We start from the raw sequence: 18,794 nt of genomic DNA, 5'->3' as shown, positions 1-18,794 counted from the left end.
GCCATGGTTAGAAAGAATCTAATAAAATAAACTCTAGTAAGACATTAACAAAATGGGAGCAAGCAGTTGTGTGGGACCCATTTGGGACCATGGAAACCTTCTAGCAAATCTCAAATTGGATCTTGTCCTGTATTTTTAAGAACAGACATGACTAGGTGTGACTATATATATATATATATTTTTTTTTTTAATAGATGTTATTTTACTGGAAAATCATTTTCCATCAAAAGCCGTCTTTACTCCCCAGCCCATTTCTCAAAACCCCCACGGGTAAGATAAATGCTGGTGATTCCTAAATCTTGTTTATTTATAAAATCAACAAATACAACAGGAGTGCCTAGTATGTGTCAGACACTGCCTAAGAGGCTAAAGATATACTCAGTCTTGCTCTACAGAGATTACTATCAGTAGTGGAAAACAGCAAGACTAACAAGATGTACAGGCTTCCCTGGTGGCTCAGACTGTAAAGAATCCGCCTGCAATATGGGAGATCGGGCTTCAGTCCCTGGGTTGGGGAGATCCCCTGGAGGAGGGCATGGCAACCCACTCCAGTATTCTTGCCTGGAGAATTCCATGGACAGAAGAGCCTGGCAGGCTTCAGTCCACGGGGTCACATGGAGCGGGACATGACTGAGAGACTAAACACACACAACAAGATGTACAAAAGAGGAAGATAAGTGTAATAAGTATTAAGCATAGGCTGCCATGGGCATAGAAGAGGTGGCCTAATCTGGGTCAGAGGAAAGGTAAGGACACTAAGGGGATCAGCTACTCAAACTAAAATTTGATTTAGGAGGAGGAGTAAGCTTGATGGTATTGAGTGGGAGAAAGACTTTACAGGATGAAGACAAAGAGTTATCTGAGCCAATAAACAGCATATGCAAAGGCTTAAAGAGAGAGCTGGCATACATGCCATTAATAAAGAATTAAAATTAGTTCTGCAGTTGCAGCTTGGGTGGCAGTGTAGAGGGTGGGGAGAGTAAGACAGATACAGGCCAGGAGATTATCAGGAGCCAGGAAATGAACTGGTACTTTAGGGGCAAGGAAAAGCACTTGTGTGGATTTCAATCCAAGATTTTAAACAGCCTGGATTTTTAAGGCTGTTCAACTTGAATATGGTTTTGTAAAACATGCCATAAACTCTTGTGTGCAGCATGAGATTCTATGCGAGTAAGATGGGGTGTGAAAAGCGATAGATGAATGTCTAGACTTGACCTTTCTCAAGAAAATCTGCGTAGCATTTTTTAAAGCAGCAAAGAGTGGTGGAAGAAGGAAGTACACCGTGTGTCGGTTACTAGGTAACGACAATAACAAAACCCTGAGAGAGGTGAGAGTGGCGTCTCCTCAGGTTGTCAGGTAACAAGAGCGACAAGCAGAGGGATGCCACGACAGCAGCTGGACTTGCACATCAGCCCAGCCTCACGTTTCACTTCTAGAGTTGCTCTTTCTGAGCCCCTCTGAAGGCAGACAATAGCGGGGAACCGCATGGGACCAAGCTTATCCTGGTCCCTGCATGGAGTCAGGTTGGCATAGGACAAAACATGGGGCTGAGTAAGGGGCTTAAGGGGATCTGTTTTACCTCCGTTAGGATTCTGATCACCTGGAGAATGTGTGTGAGTTCCCTGAGTCTCGGCCTTCTCCCAACGTTCAAAATAGGTTGACAACTGCTACTTCAGAGGGTATTTTGGAGGAGTTAAAAAAAAAAAAAAACATGTAGGAAAGGTACCTTGAGTCTCCCTTGGCATTTGGCAGGCATTTGGTAAGAGGAGGCTCCAGCTATGAAACCATCAGCTTCATTACCGTATGAAAAAGAATGGGCAACAGGGAAGGTAGAAGAAAAAGAAGTTTCTTCATAAGGCATAGATGCCTCGGGAGCTACTTTATTGAGTCTGAATTCCTTGAGTGGCTTAAAGTAAATAAATGTTCTCAGCCTGAGGGTATGTGTTTGGCTCTTACTTCACAGTTGATATTCACATGGATGGCAGGACTATGACTCTTAAATTAAGTATTCACTGAGTAGACTTTTTCCCCCAAAACAAACATATAATTAAGATGTCAGGGTGTGTGTGTGTGTGTAGAGATGACTCCTCTATAATACAGCATAGAATTAGGGAGCTGAAAGGGTTGTTCTGTTATATACCACTAGCTGAATAGGATAATTCTCTGGCCAGATAACAATAAGTTTATCTCCATTCAATGTTGCTAATCTATTTCTGCTCGAATTCATAATTTGCTCCCTGAGTATTGCTTTATGTGTTTGTATGACAGCAACTGAGGACAGGGGGCCTCGAGGGGGTCTGATGGTCCCTCCTTTTCCTCTTTCTCATCAAGTCTCCATCAACAGTGCTGGTCCCTATGGAAGCATGAGATTCCTAATGCCTAAAATAGGTAATTCATTGCTCCCTTAAGAGAAACAAGCCAAATGAACTGATGAGGCCAAATAAGCCAACTCTGTAACCATGTGTGGTTCAGAGGGGATTCAATTCTATGAAGACAGGAACAGCACCGAGAACATATTGGAGGGAAAATGCGACTGAATGAGGAAATTAATGCCAGGCTTATATCTGAGCTTTTTTGCTTCCCACAGATGTGCTATGCTCCATCAGCACCCAATCTTCCCAACAGTCTCAGAAAATTCCTAAAGAGCTATTAAAAAGTAAATTGGTAAGCCGTCTCATTTCATAAAAGATCCAGACTATAACTTGCCACAACTAGCCAAAAGCAAAAGCCTAAAACATTATAAATGAGAAGCAGAAAATTGTATTAACCCTAATTTATTAACCTTCATTAAGAAGGAAGCTGTATTATTTACAATAGCCAAGATACAGAAACAGTCCAAATGTTTATCCATGGATGAGTGGATTAAGAGGATGTGAGTGTGCTGCAGTCCATGGGGTCGCAGAGTCAGACACAACTAAGCAACTGAACTGAACTGACTGAGATATGTAAATAGTAGAATATTATTCAGCTATAACGGGCTTCCCTGGTGGCTCAGATGATAAAGAATCTGCCTGTAATGCAAGAGACTTGGGCTCAATCCCTGGGTCAGGAAGATCCCGGGTGGGTACTGGGCTACCCACTCCAGTATTGTTGCCTGGAGAATCCCATGGACAGAGGAGCCTGGCGGACTACAGTCCATGGGGTCGCAAAGAGTCGGACATGGCTGAGCTGCTAACACACACACACATTCAGCTTTAAAAATAATGCAATTCTGCCACTCGTGACAACATGGATGGACCTTGAAGGCACTATGTTGAGTAAAATAAATTAGAGAAAAATGAATACTGTATGCTCTCACTTTTATGTAGAATCTTTAAAAAAAGAAATAAACCTAAGCTCAAAAATACAGATAACAGATTGGTGGCTGTCTGAGGTGGAGATTGAGGGGTAAGCAAAAGGGGTGAAGATACTAAAAACACAAACTTTTAGTTATAAAATAAATAAATCATAGGGATGTAATGTACAATACTGTGACTATAGTAAATAATACTGTATTGCATATTTGAAAGTTTAAAGTAAACAAATCTTAAACTTTCTCATTAAAAAAAGAAGAAGAAGAGGGACACTGTATTTGTTTAGGAAAAACCCCTTAGGACAGAAGGTGAGAGCCCAGCCCAAGGTTGCCTTAATTTGGATAAAACCACTCCATGCTAGAGGAGATGATGAATGTATCCAGGAGAGAACAAAAGAGTGAAAAGGAGACAGCGGAGGATTACATATTCTACAAGGTGGTTCTTACTTGTGAACCTCCCAAATCTTTAATAAAATTGCTAAAACTCAAAAATATATATTGTTATAAAACTCAGTGAAGAATTTTGTACCAGGTTTTGGGTGAAACCAAAGCAATAAACTTAGGAGCAGGAGACAGAGGAGGGGGCGTACAGAGAGAAGCACAAGAGAGGGAGCTGATTCCAGGGCACTGGAATTGGATTTGAGTGCAGTTTAACCAGACCCTTACAGGACAGGTCCTTGGGTCACGTGGATACACAAGTTTTCGATTAGTGGCCAGTGAATGTAAATTTCCTAGCTGAAAATTTCACCTTCAAACTACACAGGTCACTTATTTTACATTTATAAAGTTACTTGCCCTAAAGCTCTGTTGCTCAAGAGATGGGCACACAAAGATGTTTTAAAAGAATTGGTGTCATATAAAAAGAACTGTTCTGGCTTGTGGTCAATTTTTAAATGATTTCCCCTTAATAAATTAAAGGACATCCATTGCTGACCTTTACTCAACCAAAACGGGAAACAAGTTCTCCTTAGATCAGCAATTGGCTACTCGGGGTTAGTGGAGAGAGTTCTGTGAAAAGTCTCTGCTCAATATTCAACAACATCATTGTTTTCAGAATGCCTCAAGCCAGGAAGGATCAGCATACTTTTTTTTTTTTTTAATTTTGATCATTACACATTTTAACAATAACTTTATTTTCAGCCCTTTCCAACAGAAAACTCGCCTGCAAAATAGATCTCAAAAGTACACTGCCTATTACAGGATAAATTAGGCAACTTTCTTATCAAGACTTGTCCAAGGATCATTAGTTTAAAGCCATCAGCGTACATGCCAAAGACCAAGAGCTGACAGTCAGCGACGCAATGTTGGCACACAGGTTAGAGATTCCAAAACCAACCCCTGCCCACTCCAGCCACAGAGAAGGTCAGAGGAAAAGAAAATAATGAAGGAGGAAAAATGAAAACAGCTTCTGTGGACAGAATCAGTTTATACCCTCAACTTTTCTTTAAGTTGAGACCCTTTTTTTAGTAGAGATCTTAGCAATGTCAAGTGTCCATAGCAAGTGTTGTCCATGGAAATCCTGAAATGATTAGCATCTCTTATGGCAGAGTAACATTAACAGGCCCTGAAATCCTCCTTCAAGACAGGTATACATTGGGATGCCCCTCTCCAACCAAAGATTAGTCAAGCGGGATGGTTTTCTCCTCCAAGTACAACAGAAAAACCTACATATCCACAGAAACAGTTTCCAGAGCTTATTGGTTTATTTGCTCTATTTCAAGTCCCAGAAATTGAAATGATCTTTCCCATAGGGACCACCTGCTGCATCATGATCTCTGACCCACCCTTTGTTGAAGAGGGAAGAGGAGGAAGAGAGTGGACTCACCAGCTGATTGCTGTACCAGTACAGCGACGACCCCTTCAGGACCACCCAGAACTTTTTCCATTTGTTGCCTAGGAAAGTTCCTTTCTCCTTTTTCTTATAGAGCCACCCTTGGCAGTCAGCATGCCCCAGGTCTTTACATGATATCCTCCTTCGACTCATGCTGAAAAAACCTGCAAACGAGTACATGAAAAAGTAGGTAACGTCGTATCCTGATTTATAAGACAGAGTGAAAGGGAACGGTACACTGTTTACCTTCAGGAAGTTGGATTTTTGTACCAAGATTTATGCAAAGTAAATGTGAAAATTAAAGTAATTTACCGATTTTATTTTTAAACATTCATTTGGTGCTTAGAAGGGACAAGATCAAAGAAACAGTGAGACACATACAGGTGTAAGTCTAAGAACATTCTTCAATCGAGTAAATTGAAAACATGAAAATCATGATTCTGGCAGGCACATCACTGCACTAACCAGCTTGTTTCAACAATAATAGCAGTACTTATGCAAGAGATGGAAAAGGGTTAATGCCCACCTAGAAACACAGCCACTTGCCGACTCAGTGCCAGTCTTTGTAAGCTCTATTGACATACCACGGGGGATTAATCCAAATGAACAGCAAGCCATCATTTCTTAAAATCGATCCAAAAACAAGAACCCCACATTAATCTGTCATCCACGTCCTTGTATTAGCATTAAGACAGACAAAAATCGGATCCCAAAGAAGACATCCAGGAGAACACGGCACTCACACACACACATAGGGGATAAAGAAACAAAAGATCTAATTACCTTGAGTTTTCTTTCTCTGCTTCTGACGCAAGGGAACCTGCTGGAAATGCAGGAAGGAGAGAAAAGAGGAAATTTCTGATTGTGTTGTAACATTTGTAAAGAGAGAAGGAGGGAGGAGGTGGCAGTGTTTATGAGCAGGATGGAAGCTAAAAAAAAAAAAAAAAGACTCTCCAAGCAGAGCTAAAGGGGCGCTTACTAGCTGAGGCACAAAATGTGCTAATTAGAATCAATAGACATCTAGCTGCACCTGAAAAACTACGTAACACAGCATTTATCACTAATGTTTCCTGTTTCCACCCACAACCACCTTTCTCACTACCACTTTAGTCATGACAGGATAGCGTTCACTCGAGTTCTTAAAAATAACAAAAATATCTCTTTTATTCTTTGTGAGAGAAGAAAAACTTATAGCATGCTTTATTTTGTGCCATTTCTAAAGAGCAACAATTATTTAAATAAACCTGGAAGACAACCATTACAGTCTCACAGGACTACAGGTTTACATCAGACTACTAAATTCGTGGTCCTGCTACCTCCATCGGGTTGCATGTAAACCACATGAATTAAACATCCCAGAAAAAGAAGTTCCACAACCTCTTTTGGTGAGGTGTAAGTACCTATCAACCCTCCTTATTGGGAAATTCTGATCTGCAGCCAGGTTTAATTCACATATTGTTTTATGGAAGATAAATTAATTACCAATTTCTAGTTTATACTAGCTCTTCTAAGATTCAAATTAGAAAAAAGATACTATATCTGAAATACACATTTTTCACAGTACATTTTAAACAATTCAAGTAAAATCATCAGACTATAAACAAAAACAGAAAAAAAAATCTTTCAACTGGCTCTGTATGTGTGTGAGATTTTTTTTTCCTCCATTATATCTAAGCTGAATTCAGTCAGGATTAAATGACATAATCTTTTGAGTGGAGAATTTGAAAAAAAATGTACATAATCGAAGAGTTCTAAAAATTGGTATGCAATCCTATTACAAGAGCTTATAAAGTTATTCTAGATGCACCTGGCTAATATCCTCTGTATCTAACTATTGCTTTAATAATTACAATGGTTCTATTATATTTTTGAAGAGGGAATATGACAGAGTGGAAGTAAGATGGGATTTTTAAATCCAGAGACCTGAAATCAACTTACAGCTGTTGTAATTAGTAGCTGTGTTACCCAGGGAAAAGTCAGTTTAGCACTCAAAACCAACTTCCTTCATTTGTAAAATCAAGATATTTATAAATCCAATCCCATAAGTCTCATAAGTATTTAATATGGTTGTACACAAAAATGCACTAAAAACTAAAAATCCTGTATGTATGCATGGTAATATTATATGATTATAGATGTAAACAAATTTTTCATATATAATAAACAAAAATTTCCTATCAAGTTTTAGGATAGGCAGGATTTGTATTTCTCTCAGATGTATTTCTCTAATCATTTAACTTCAGTGATGAATTTAAAGTGCCTTAAACTGTATTTCCTGAGAAACCTCATACTGACTTTTTATTTTACAAATATTAGAATAAAATTTTATTCTTGAAGAAATAAATCATTCTTTTGAAAAATGGACATGACAAAGGCAATATTTGCCCTAAATTTTAGGCAAGAGAAGACCTGTTAGAGTCATGACAGGCAACAAAAATTTAGGTATTTTTGACCAAATTCTAGTCATTTCTACTTCATAAGATATCTCCCACACTGACTTGCATCCTGATCTAAAATTCCCACTATTCTCTCCAACGTTCTTTCTCCTGGGGTTTTTTCTATATGCAATTATCTGAGTTCAGCAAAGCCCATTAACAAAATATTTTAACCCAAATATATTGTTCAGATAATGTATTTTATTTTGATAGCTAGAACTTAGCTGACAGCCAGGACTGAAAAAGAAGAGAGTAAGTCAATTTAGACAGTGGGAATAATTTAAGAGAATCTGGGGTCCAGGAGACCCCAGGAAGCTCTCAAGACAAATTAAGAACCACAAGGGAGTAGGAAGAAAAGGGAATTATAGACAGAGGCAGTCCTAGACCATTCTGACGCATCTGAACAAGGTCAATCACATTAGCTTATAAAAAAAAGAACAGCTTAGAAAAGAAGAGAAAGTAGGAGAGGACACTGCAGTATCCGTGAAGGGAGGCAGCCCACGCTCCATCCCTCCTGACTGGGAGCAGGTGAATCTCCTCCATCCATTAATTATAGGCTAGTACTCTTGCCTGGAAAAATCCCATGGACGGAGGAGCCTGGAAGGCTGCAGTCCATGGGGTCACGAAGAGTCGGACACGACTGAGCGACTTCACTTTCACTTTTCACTTTCATGCATTGGAGAAGGAAATGGCAACCCACTCCAGTGTTCTTGCCTGGAGAATTCCAGGGACGGGGAGCCTGGTGGGCTGCCGTCTATGGGATCACACAGAGTCGGACACAACTGAAGCGACTTAGCAGCAGGAGCAGCAGGCTTCCCAGGTGACGCTAGGAGTAAAGGCATCTCCTGTTACCAATGCAGGAGATGAGACGTAAGAGACATCGGTTCAATCCCTGGGTTGGGAAGATACCCTGGAGGAGAAAATGGCAACTCGCTCCAGTATTCTTGCCTGGAAAATCTCATGGACAGAGAAGCCTAGTGGGCTATGGTCCATGGAGTCCATGGAGTCCACTCCAAAGAGTCTAACACAACTCAAGCAACTCAGCACAGCACAATTTGACAAGGTCTTTCCAGTTCTACCATACAAACTGATGGCTGGTTCTAGAGAAAACCCTCTATCAAACTGCACACTCTGTCTCAACGTGGCCCCAAAACAGGCCTCGGTCTATGCTAGATTCTTGCACCTGGACTAATGAGGAGTTGGGCTCTAGGCTGGACAATACCTCAAGCAGGTTGAGCACCCAAAACCGAGAAGACTTTATTCAGACTTTTTTTTTAAAACACGGGCAAGGAGTTTAGTCACTGAATCAGCCCTATGTCTCAGAACTTTTCCTAAGGCAAATGATCATAAAATCTGTATAAGTGTTCAAACTGTTTCCTCCAACCAGAAGCTGAGCTGCATATTACAGGAACAATAAATTAGTGGGAATTGCATTTTCACTTGATCGACATGAACTTTAAACCTAAATTGGTTTACATGAAAGAATGAAAACAATCTTGAGAACTTTAGTAAGTTTGAGATATGTCTAACTCCTCACAACAGGAAGTGGAACCCACGAGCTCGTCAGTTTCAAAAAGATCTCACATGTGGTTTATTCCACTAGATGAGCGAGAAAAAGCCAAGCAAACAGTGAGCACTTTATGAAACCATTTTTTTTTGATAGGGAATTATAACCATTATAACAAATGTGTGTAAGTATGCTCAGCCATGTCTGACTCTTTGTGACCCTATAGGCAGCAGCCCGCCAGGCTCCTCAGTCCATGGGATTTCCCCAGACAAGAAGACTGGAATGGCTTGCCATTTCCTGCTCCAGGTGATCTTCCTGACCCAGGGATTGAACCTGTGTCTCTTCATAACAAATATCTGAAGCCTAATAAGGTATTTTTCTCACAAGATTTTCTTCCTATTGGGATATTGTAGGTAAAACTTAAAATTCTGAATTTGCCCTAATTTGGCTCTAAAATTTGAGGAAATTTTTCTTTTAAATACATATTTCCTTTTTATTGAAAAAGAGTATTTTTCTTTTACTTTTTAAGGGGGGGGTTAAAAAAATTCACTTGGTCATTAATTGCTCAAAAACACATGCTGTATAAATATACAAAGGAACCAGTGTAAAATATACAAATGGACCTCCTCTGATATTGAATGATGGTGTTCACATCCAAGTTAAGGGTAATTATTATACTGATTTCTAATTTATATAGCAATTAAATCTTAAAAGGTACAATTTACCTGTGACATATTAAAATTCACCATAAAATAGTTTGTCATTACATCAAACTTCACAATGATCGTGTCTTAAAATTACACGGTGATATGCTATGATGCAATGGCACCCCACTCCGGTACTCTTGCCTGGAAAATCCCATGGACGGAGGAGCCTGTTGGGCTGCAGTCCATGGGGTCGCTAACAGTCAGTCACAACTGAGTGACTTCACTTTCCCTTTTCACTTTCATGCATTGGAGAAGGAAATGGCAACCCACTCCAGTGTTCTTGCCTGGAGAATCCCAGGGACAGAGGAGCCTGGTAGAAGGCCGTCTATGGGGTCGCACAGAGTCGGACATGACTGAAGCGACTTAGCAGCAGCAGCAGCATGCTATGATGGATCCTGATTTGCGCCATTTTCCCAAGTTCCATGGTATAAAACCTCACAGCATTGTCAATTTTAAGCTACCAATACTTTAAGTGGCCAGCAGCCTGAGCCAAAGGACACAAACAGCGTCAAAGCTCTAGGGTAGTATTAGTCACTCCGTCAGTCTGACTCTTTGTGACCCCATGGACAATAGCCCACCAGGCTCCTCCATCCATTGGATCTTCCAGGCAAGAATACTGGAGTGGGTTGCCATTTCCCTCTCCATTAACCAAGCCACAAAAATTCCTAAATTTTTTAGGGCCAAGCCAGCTCCAGCTGATGAAACCATTAGGGAGTTTCTCTACAAAACACCTTTGCCCCCCTGTAAAAAAAAAATCTCTCCTTTTTCCTGGCAAATTAAACTCAGTTTTGTAAAGAGAATTTTCAAGCTTTAAATATTAAAATTTCACCTGTAAAAATACATGAAAAACTTGCTACTTTTTTTCCGAAGACTAGCTACCTTAAATATTACTAAGTTAATATGAAAAGAAACACTCTGATAGTGAAAAATGAAGATAGATAAGAGACATTATAATAACAATAGACAATAATTGAAAACAATGATAACCAAGAAACATAAAGCTTATAGTTAGATAGTGTTTGCCATAGCCAGGGTGAGTCTTTTCATAAATACTTGGACTAAATTGTCACATTTACAGCTTAGACATTATTATAATGCATATTTTACTGAGAAGAAAATTTTTTAATTAATTTTTATTGGAGTATAATTGCTTTACAGTGTTGCATTAGTCTCTTGCCATACAGCAAAGTGAATCAGTCATATGTATATGCACATCCCCTCTTTTTTAGATTTCCTTCCCACCATTTAGGTCAGAGGAGAAAACTGAAGTAAATCAAGGTTCAGTGTTTTGCCCAAAGTCACAAAAGGAAATGGTAAAATACATATATTTATTTTAAGAATAAAATTCACAAAGTAGTAACCTTTAAGGTATTTGCTTTGGTTGTTGATGTTATATAAAGTAAGAGAACAGAAAAGCAGGGATTGAAGTTTGAGGAGAAGCTGGATGCAATGGCACTTTCTACATTGAAGAGAAACTGGAGAAATTAAAGAAGAACTAGGGAGAAGAGGAAAAAGAAGGAGAAGAAAAAGAAGGAAGGACAAGGAGAGGAGGGTGAGGAGGAGGAAGCTAGAAGGTGGAAAGTGAGGGAGAGAAACGTGTCAGGGAAAGAGTGTCTAGCTTAATCAGTGGAATAAATGACAACAATATAGAGAACTGTGGTGTTGGAGAAGACTCTTGAGAGTCCCTTGGACTGCAAGGAGATCCAACCAAGGCACCCTAAAGGAAATCAATCCCGAATGTTCATTGGAAGGACTGATGCTGAAGCTGAAACTCCAATACTTTGGCCACCTGATGCGAAGAATTGACTCATTTGAAAAGACCCTGATGCTGGGAAAGATTGAAGGTGAGAGGAGAAGGGGATGACAGAGGATGAGATGGTTGGATGGCATCATCGACTCAATGGACATGAGTTTGAGTAAACTCCGGGAGTTGGTGATGGACAGGGAGGCTTGGCGTGCTGCAGTCCATGGGGTCACAAAGAGTCAGACACGACTGAGCAACTGAACTGAACTGATAGAGAACATGGCTTAAGTAGAGAAATGACAACCCACTCCAGTATTCTTGCCTGGAGAATCCTATCAACAGAGGAGCCTGGTGGGCTACAGTCCATAGGGTCACACAGAGTCAAACACGGCTGAAGCAACTTAACACAGCAGCATTTATAAATATATACATATATATCCATAGTAAACATATTGAGTTTGATGTATATAAGACACATGGGAAAATAGCATATATAGTATTTATGAGTCTAGAGATTTGGGAGAAGTCTGGAATAAAGATATAAAATTAGGAATCATCAGCATATAGAGAGTGGAAATCTTGAGTTTGGGTAAGATCACTCAGATGTGTAGGATGTAAAAGGAGTGAAGTCAAAATCCAAAGGAAGACCAATGCATTTACACAGAACTAAGAGGAATGGAGACTGCCAGGAGACAGAGCAGACAAGCAAAGAAAAACAAGAAAATCAGGAGAGGGATTGTCGTGGAAGTGAGGTAAAGACTGAAGGGAGAGGTGAGCCAAAACCATCAAACACTCACCAGTATAAAAGAGAAAGAAAAAATTACTAGAGACCTTGGCAAAACAGTTTCATCATTGTGTTGGCTAGAAAACAAATTTCAGTGGGTTGGGGAGGAATGGGAATTTAAGAAGTTAACAGAGCATTAAAGACTAGTCTTTCCAGAATCTTGACTGAAAAGAGGAGACATGATAGTAACAGGAGTCCTAGAGCCAAAAGACAGAGATTGTTACACGTGTTTTCAAAACTATGCTCCTGTGCTTATAATCTCTCCTGCAGTAAACTACACACAAACACTTGTTCACTGACAGTGGGATGTTGAAATTGAAAAGCCATTTAACTACATGATAGCAAAAGTCTCAGCTGCTCATATTCTAACTCACTGAGTACACATTTCTCACTTCCTTCTTTTCTTTCTTAGCTTTTACTTTATTTTTAAGGGAATGAAATATGAATACATGATATACAAGTTCCCTTTTCCATTTCCCTCTCATTCACCCCAGGTTACACTAAACCGAATGTGATATTTATCATTCCCATGCAATTTTAGTATTTATAAGGAGCATTTAACAACACCATAAGCAATAGCATTATGGTGGTGGTGGTTTAGCCGATAAGTCGTGTCCAACTCTTGCGACCCCATGGGCTGCAGCTTGCTAGGCTCCTCTGTCCGTGGGATTCTCCAGGCAAGAATACTGGAGTGGGTTGCCATTTCCTTCTCCAGGCGATCTTCCAGGAATCGAACCCGGGTCTCCTGCATTGCAGGCAGATTCTTTACCAATTGAGCTACGAGGGAAACCCTAATAGCATTAATGGAGGTGTTTAATGTTCAGTATTGTATTTTTTAGATTTTTTTTTTTCCCATGTTGAGGTAAGTAGTTGTAGTTCTAAGACAACAATGCTGCTGCTGCTGCTGCTGCTAAGTCGCTTCAGGCGTGTCCAACTCTGTGCGACCCCATAGACGGCAGCCCATCAGGCTCCTCCATCCCTGGGATTCTCCAGGCAAGAATACTGGAGTGGGTTGCCATTTCCTTCTCCAGTGCATGAAAGTGAAAAGGGAAAGTGAAGTCGCTCAGTCATGTCCGACTCCTAGGGACCCCACGGACTGCAGCCTACCAGGCTCCTCCATCCTTGGGATTTTCCAGGCAAGAGTACTGGAGTGGGTTGCCATTGTCAATGAAAATGCCACAGTTTATTTATCCACTCACATATTAACCCACATTTAATATATAATTGTGCACTGCCACAACATTGTTGCCATTATCAACTTTGTATAAATTCCATTGTATAATATAATACACACGGGCACATGTGTCCATGGGCTAGAGTATTTACCTGAAAGTAGATTACATGGTCATAGGATATATGCATCCTTAATTTTTTGGATATACCTCGATTGCTCTCAAAGTGTCCTGCTTATAATCCTTCTTGCAATTAAGAAAGGGCTTCTCAGGTAGCACTGGTTGTAAAGATACTCATACTTAGTGGAGCAAGCTTCACTTGGACCAGAGGAAAACTACTTTCTGCCTCCAGATGAGGCGCCCATCAAGCCGTAGCTTCAGTCTTGCTGCGCTTTTCATTTCTGATCCACAGAGATGGGCACTGTTTTTGAGCCTAGCTGTGCTTTTCTTGTGTTCTACAGTTTTCTCTCTGTTTATCACTGAACTCTGTATTGACAGCAGAGTGGAGTGTCTACACGTGAACCTGCAGGACATTGCTGAATGGAAACCAGTCACTTCAAGTATGAGACCCCACCTTGAAATCACAATTTAAGTGACAAACGAGTCACTTCCCACAGTGGTTTCAATACACCACCAAGACATCTGTCCAGTCCCTCTCCTGGCACCCTAAACTTTTCTTTTATCCCACAGAAATGCCAGGCACTTTAACAATTTCATACATTTGAATGCTTTATTATCTTCCCCTATTTTTCATCTGCTTAACACTTACCCTTCCCTTCAGACCCAGGTCAAATGCCACCTCCACCGTGAAGCCCTCTCTGACTTTAGAAGGCAGTGAGCTCTTATAATAATCTTATATTCACTCAGGGTTATTTATCTGTAGTCACTGTAAGAATTGATTTCTATTATTTCCCAAAGATCTTCATGGTAGGTACTATTTTTACTGTTTCACAAAGGAGGAACTTCCTCTTGGTGTGGTAAGTAACCTCCCCTCAGATCACGTTGAGCTAGCAAGAGAGCCAACTCTAGACCTAGCCATTCAGATTCCTAAGTCTGTTGTTTAACTCGAGGCTACTCTACTTCTTCTGTCTTTTTTATTCCACAATGGTTTGCTGATGCCTCTCCTCTCAAATGGGTTGATAACTTATCTGTTTACAAATCTGAGTGGTAACACGTGGTGATATAATCCATCCAGTGCTCCAAACCAGCAACTGTGATTAATCTCATATAGGCTTTTCTTCCATCCCATTTAATTACTTAATCGCTTCCTCTGTTAATGTTGCTTCTTAAAGTTTATCAAATCCCCTTATCAGCTCTATAGTTAAATGACAGTTCTGCTTAGATTGAATGATTGACCACAACTTCAAAATAGAATTGATGTTCTTGAACACGCCATGACTTCAAAATCCAGCACCTAGCCCAATGCCTAACACACAGGGAACACTCGATAAATATTTACCAAAAGGTTAACTGTGTCTTATGTCAACTTTTACTTCCTATAATGCCTTAATGATAGTGCCTGGTACAAGTGGAGATTTAACAAATGTCTGGAAAGCCATCTAGTGTTTGATTACTCAGAGCTGAAAATACCTCCACAAACATCAGCAGAGAAAAGCAACATCAAAATTGCTCTGCATTCTTCTCCCCACAGAAAGCCACATACATAGAGAAAAGCTCCTGGGATCAACTGACACTAAGTCTGAACCCACCCGGAGAGATGACCTGGATGTTTCTTTAAAGGTAAAATGGACTTGTGCTGGACAAACCTCTTGTGATTGTTCAGTTGTTAAATGATGTCCGACTCTTGCAACCCCATGGGCTGTAGCCCACCAAGCTCCTCTGTCCATGGGATTTCCTAGGCAAGAATACTGGAGTGGGTTGCTCTTTCTTTCTCCAGGGGATCTTCCTGACCCAGGGATCGAACCCGTATCTTCTGCATTGGCAGGCGGGTTCTTTACCACTGAGCCACCAGGGAAGCTCAGAACGACAGGAGACTGAAGCAGACAAATCTCTACTTCAAGCTAAAATACTACTGCCTGAAAATCCACAGTAGCTTTCTTCAGCATCCTGCTTTAACCATATCCTCCAAAGACCAAGAATCTGGAACCCAAGAAACAGGAATGTATGGGGGTGGAGAAGAGGTGCTGGGTGGAGGGACACAGGTCTTCCAGAGGTGGCCAACAAGCCTCACCCTGTCGTCTTTCCCCAGGCAGCTGTGGTGTGCTTCTCCACTCCAAGTCCTACTTGGGACAGAAACTATGCACATCAGCTTCCTGCCTTCAAGCAGCGTTGGCATAGCCAATTCAACTCAGAGTTCTGTTGATGGAGCCTAAAAAGCAAGCTGCCAACATTTCAGCTCTTTCCAGTTGATCAAAAAGGTGGAAAAGAGATTCCTCAGTTCATCCCTGAATATTTCCACATCCCTGAGACACACACCACAGGCACAGGGATGGAGTGGGGGACAGGGCAGGTTCCCAAGGGGGCTGGAATCACGTGGCAGCTGTTCCCAGCACACAGTGCACAGAAGGACCAGGCAATACACATTCTGTGAACGATGTATGCAGAGTTTTTTTTTTGTAAAGCACACAAATCAAGGACCAGTTTGCTGTTAAATCACTGCACAGATGCAATCCCAGCAACAGGCAAAAAACCCAACGACCACAGTACCAGAAGTAAGCGTTCATTCACATTCGGTGAACTTGTCCTCATCAGCAGAAAGACTGAGCCAGGCAACTGTGATTTCTATGCTGCTGCTGCTGCTGCTGCGTTGCTTCAGTCGTGTCCGACTCTGTGTGACCCCATAGACAGCAGCCCACCAGGCTCCACCGTCCCTGGGATTCTCCAGGCAAGAACACTGGAGTGGGTTGCCATTTCCTTCTCCAATGCATGAAAGTGAAAAGTGAAAGTGAAGTTGCTCAGTCATGTCCGACTCTTCATGACCCCATGGACTGCAGCCTTCCAGGCTCCTCCGTCCATGGGATTTTCCAGGCAAGAGTACTGGAGTGGGTTGCCATTGCCTTCTCCAGATTTCTATGCAGAGACTTTCATTTTAGGAAAAAGTTTTCCCTTGGCATTTCTTTTTTCCAGGAAACATTTAGGGAAGGAAATTTATTTTAAACCATTTTTGAGAAAACACTGTCATAAAGTTTTGATCTAAGAGAACTGTGACATTTCTTCCCCACTAGCGCAATCCCTGAAAGCAATTCTTGAAAGCTTTAAGTAAAAGAATTGTGTACAACGGTAAACAAGATACTGTGTCACATTTTCTCTGAGCCTTGTCATCCTTAAATTAAGGCTGCTTTCCTTCCTTAGCTAAAATGCTGTTACTAAAATCTGAGACTTTAGTAATCAAGCCTTTAAGACTCATATGCTAGTCATTATTATTTATTTATCTATTCATTTTAATGAGAAACAAATCATAAAAGAAAGCTAAGCATATTGATTTAGTGTATAATGCTGAATGGCCACAGTATCGTGCTGCTTGCTGTTGTTTAGTTGCTAAGTCATGTCTGACCCTTCTGCGACCCCAGGGACTGTAGCCCACCAGTCGCCCCTGTCTATGGGATTTTCCGGGCAAGAATATTAAAGTGGATTGCCATTTCCTTCTCCAGGTAATCTTCGCGACCCAGAGATCAAACTCAAGTCTCTTATGTCTCCTGCATTGGCAGGCAGATTCTTTACCACTGAGCCGCATGAAGAAGCACAGCATAATGTATGGAAAGCCTTATACGAACTACACAATGGATGTTTAATGATTGTACCAAATATAATCATAATGGTGGAAATTTCCCCAAAATCTCTGACCAAGATTCTAAAGGTATTATGCCAGTGCTTTCTTTCGGGTCACAAGTTGGTAGATTATGGATTTTGTTTATTCAACCACCCCTTACTGCACAGTCACTCAGTGCCAAGGACCAGCAATTCAGTGGCAAGAAAGTTTTAACACAGCTACCAGGGAAACACAGAAGAAAGAGAATTGAGCAAGGATAACAAGGTCTCACCCCATCACAGTGCTTACCTAAAACTGAGGAGTCAGGGCAGGCCCTCAAAGACCTATGCATAAGAGGATGTGGCACAGTAATGCAGGTACAAGTCAGGAGGCATGGACCACAGAGGACAGCAGGATTTGGGGGTGGAAACCCTGTTCAGAGGGGCCAAGTCACATCACAAAGAGCCTTGTAAATTATGCTGGAAAGTACAAAGTTCATCTGAAAGCCAATGGAAGCCATTGAACAGATGGAAAAAGATGAGTAGAAAAATCACGTCCATGTGTAGGCAAATTCACCCTGGCTGTTGTTGGGCAGGTAGAGGTTGGTTGAGGGGTGGGGAGGAGACAAATGCAGAGAGAGGCAAAGAGCCCAGTGAGCAGGGGGAGGGCAAGTGTTGCAAAGATGGGGAAATATTGGGCTGTTGTTACATCTTCTGGAATAACCCAAATAGACTTTTTGGTCAACCCAACATTTAGGTGTTAAAACAGACAGAACTTAATGAGCTAATCCTTTTGATTCTGTGTGAAGCTTTAGCTTTGAAAATCCTGCTGCTTCCCTTCAGAAGAGAGAAAATCAGAGGCAAGAGAAACATACTATCAGATAACAACAATTCAACAAAAAAAAGAACAGTGTTTTTTTACTGTGCACATAATAAAATTTCAAATGCGTAGAGTCTAGTTTCTTGAACTAGCACTATTTACATACCACTTCAATGATACCTATCATGTCAGGATCAATAAAAGTCCCTTAGAAGTATCACCCTGCCCCCACCAGGTGGTCGGCTCCTTCTCTAAGTACCCCAGCACCAAGCAGAGAGCTCAGCACACGCAGCTCAATACATGTTATTTTAATGGAAATGAAGGGTAATTTGGGATGTCATTAGGTCAAATGTGTCAGGCCTATCAAAACCACCTAGCATAAAAATAGGTCTCTGGTGCTACATATTATTTAGAGAACAAATGACAGCAGAAAATGGAACTAATTTTCTAAATGGAAAGATAAAGTAGGGTAACCACTGAAAAGCAGCTGGAAGAAATGCTTGGGAGAGATATTAAGTGTTCCCAGCCAGACACTGATGGCTGTGAGATAAAAATAACAGGAAAACTGACACACAAGGAGAGCTGAGCTGATTCAGTCAAGGGGTGGAGGATGATGGCTCATGAAATGAGAAAGACCCAAAAACAGTTCCCACCAAGAAGAACAGAATCCACTTGTGCCCAGAACCAAAGGGGAAGCAGGTTACATATTACACGGGTAAAAGCCCTCGATTGGGAGTTCCAGGATAATACATTAGTCCTTGGCTAATCAGATTTGCCATCTTTGTTCAAAAATC

General features: G+C 40.9%; 2 protein-coding genes and 1 long non-coding RNA gene across 6 annotated transcripts in view; 2 read left to right on the top strand and 1 right to left on the bottom strand.

Annotated features, from left to right (window-relative positions):
* OPRM1 (opioid receptor mu 1) overlaps window positions 1–5,258 on the top strand; it is a 161,656-nt gene extending 156,398 nt beyond the window's left edge. The window contains exon 4 of the mRNA XM_044924064.2: window positions 5,220–5,258. Coding sequence (XP_044779999.1) covers window positions 5,220–5,258 — 39 coding nt within the window. The remainder of the gene's footprint in view (window positions 1–5,219) is intronic.
* IPCEF1 (interaction protein for cytohesin exchange factors 1) overlaps window positions 1–18,794 on the bottom strand; it is a 167,928-nt gene that overhangs the window by 68,177 nt on the left and 80,957 nt on the right. For 3 of the 4 annotated variants that reach the window (XM_025294344.3, XM_025294347.3, XM_006074356.4), the window contains 2 exons: window positions 5,907–5,946; window positions 5,118–5,287 (listed from right to left, as the gene is read on the bottom strand). In XM_025294344.3, the coding sequence (XP_025150129.1) occupies window positions 5,118–5,287; window positions 5,907–5,946 (210 nt within the window). Of the gene's footprint in view, window positions 1–5,117; window positions 5,288–5,649; window positions 5,880–5,906; window positions 5,947–18,794 lie in introns of those variants that run through there. The other variant, XM_006074361.4, reaches the window with a different exon arrangement.
* On the top strand, window positions 6,322–18,215 carry LOC123327646. Its single transcript, XR_006542281.2, has 4 exons — window positions 6,322–6,515; window positions 9,292–9,436; window positions 15,124–15,212; window positions 17,084–18,215. It is a non-coding gene; the product is annotated as an uncharacterized LOC123327646 (long non-coding RNA).

Source organism: Bubalus bubalis, chromosome 10, assembly GCF_019923935.1.
Source record: "Bubalus bubalis isolate 160015118507 breed Murrah chromosome 10, NDDB_SH_1, whole genome shotgun sequence".
NCBI lineage: Eukaryota > Metazoa > Chordata > Mammalia > Artiodactyla > Bovidae > Bubalus > Bubalus bubalis.
This window is presented reverse-complemented; position numbering and strand designations above follow the sequence as displayed.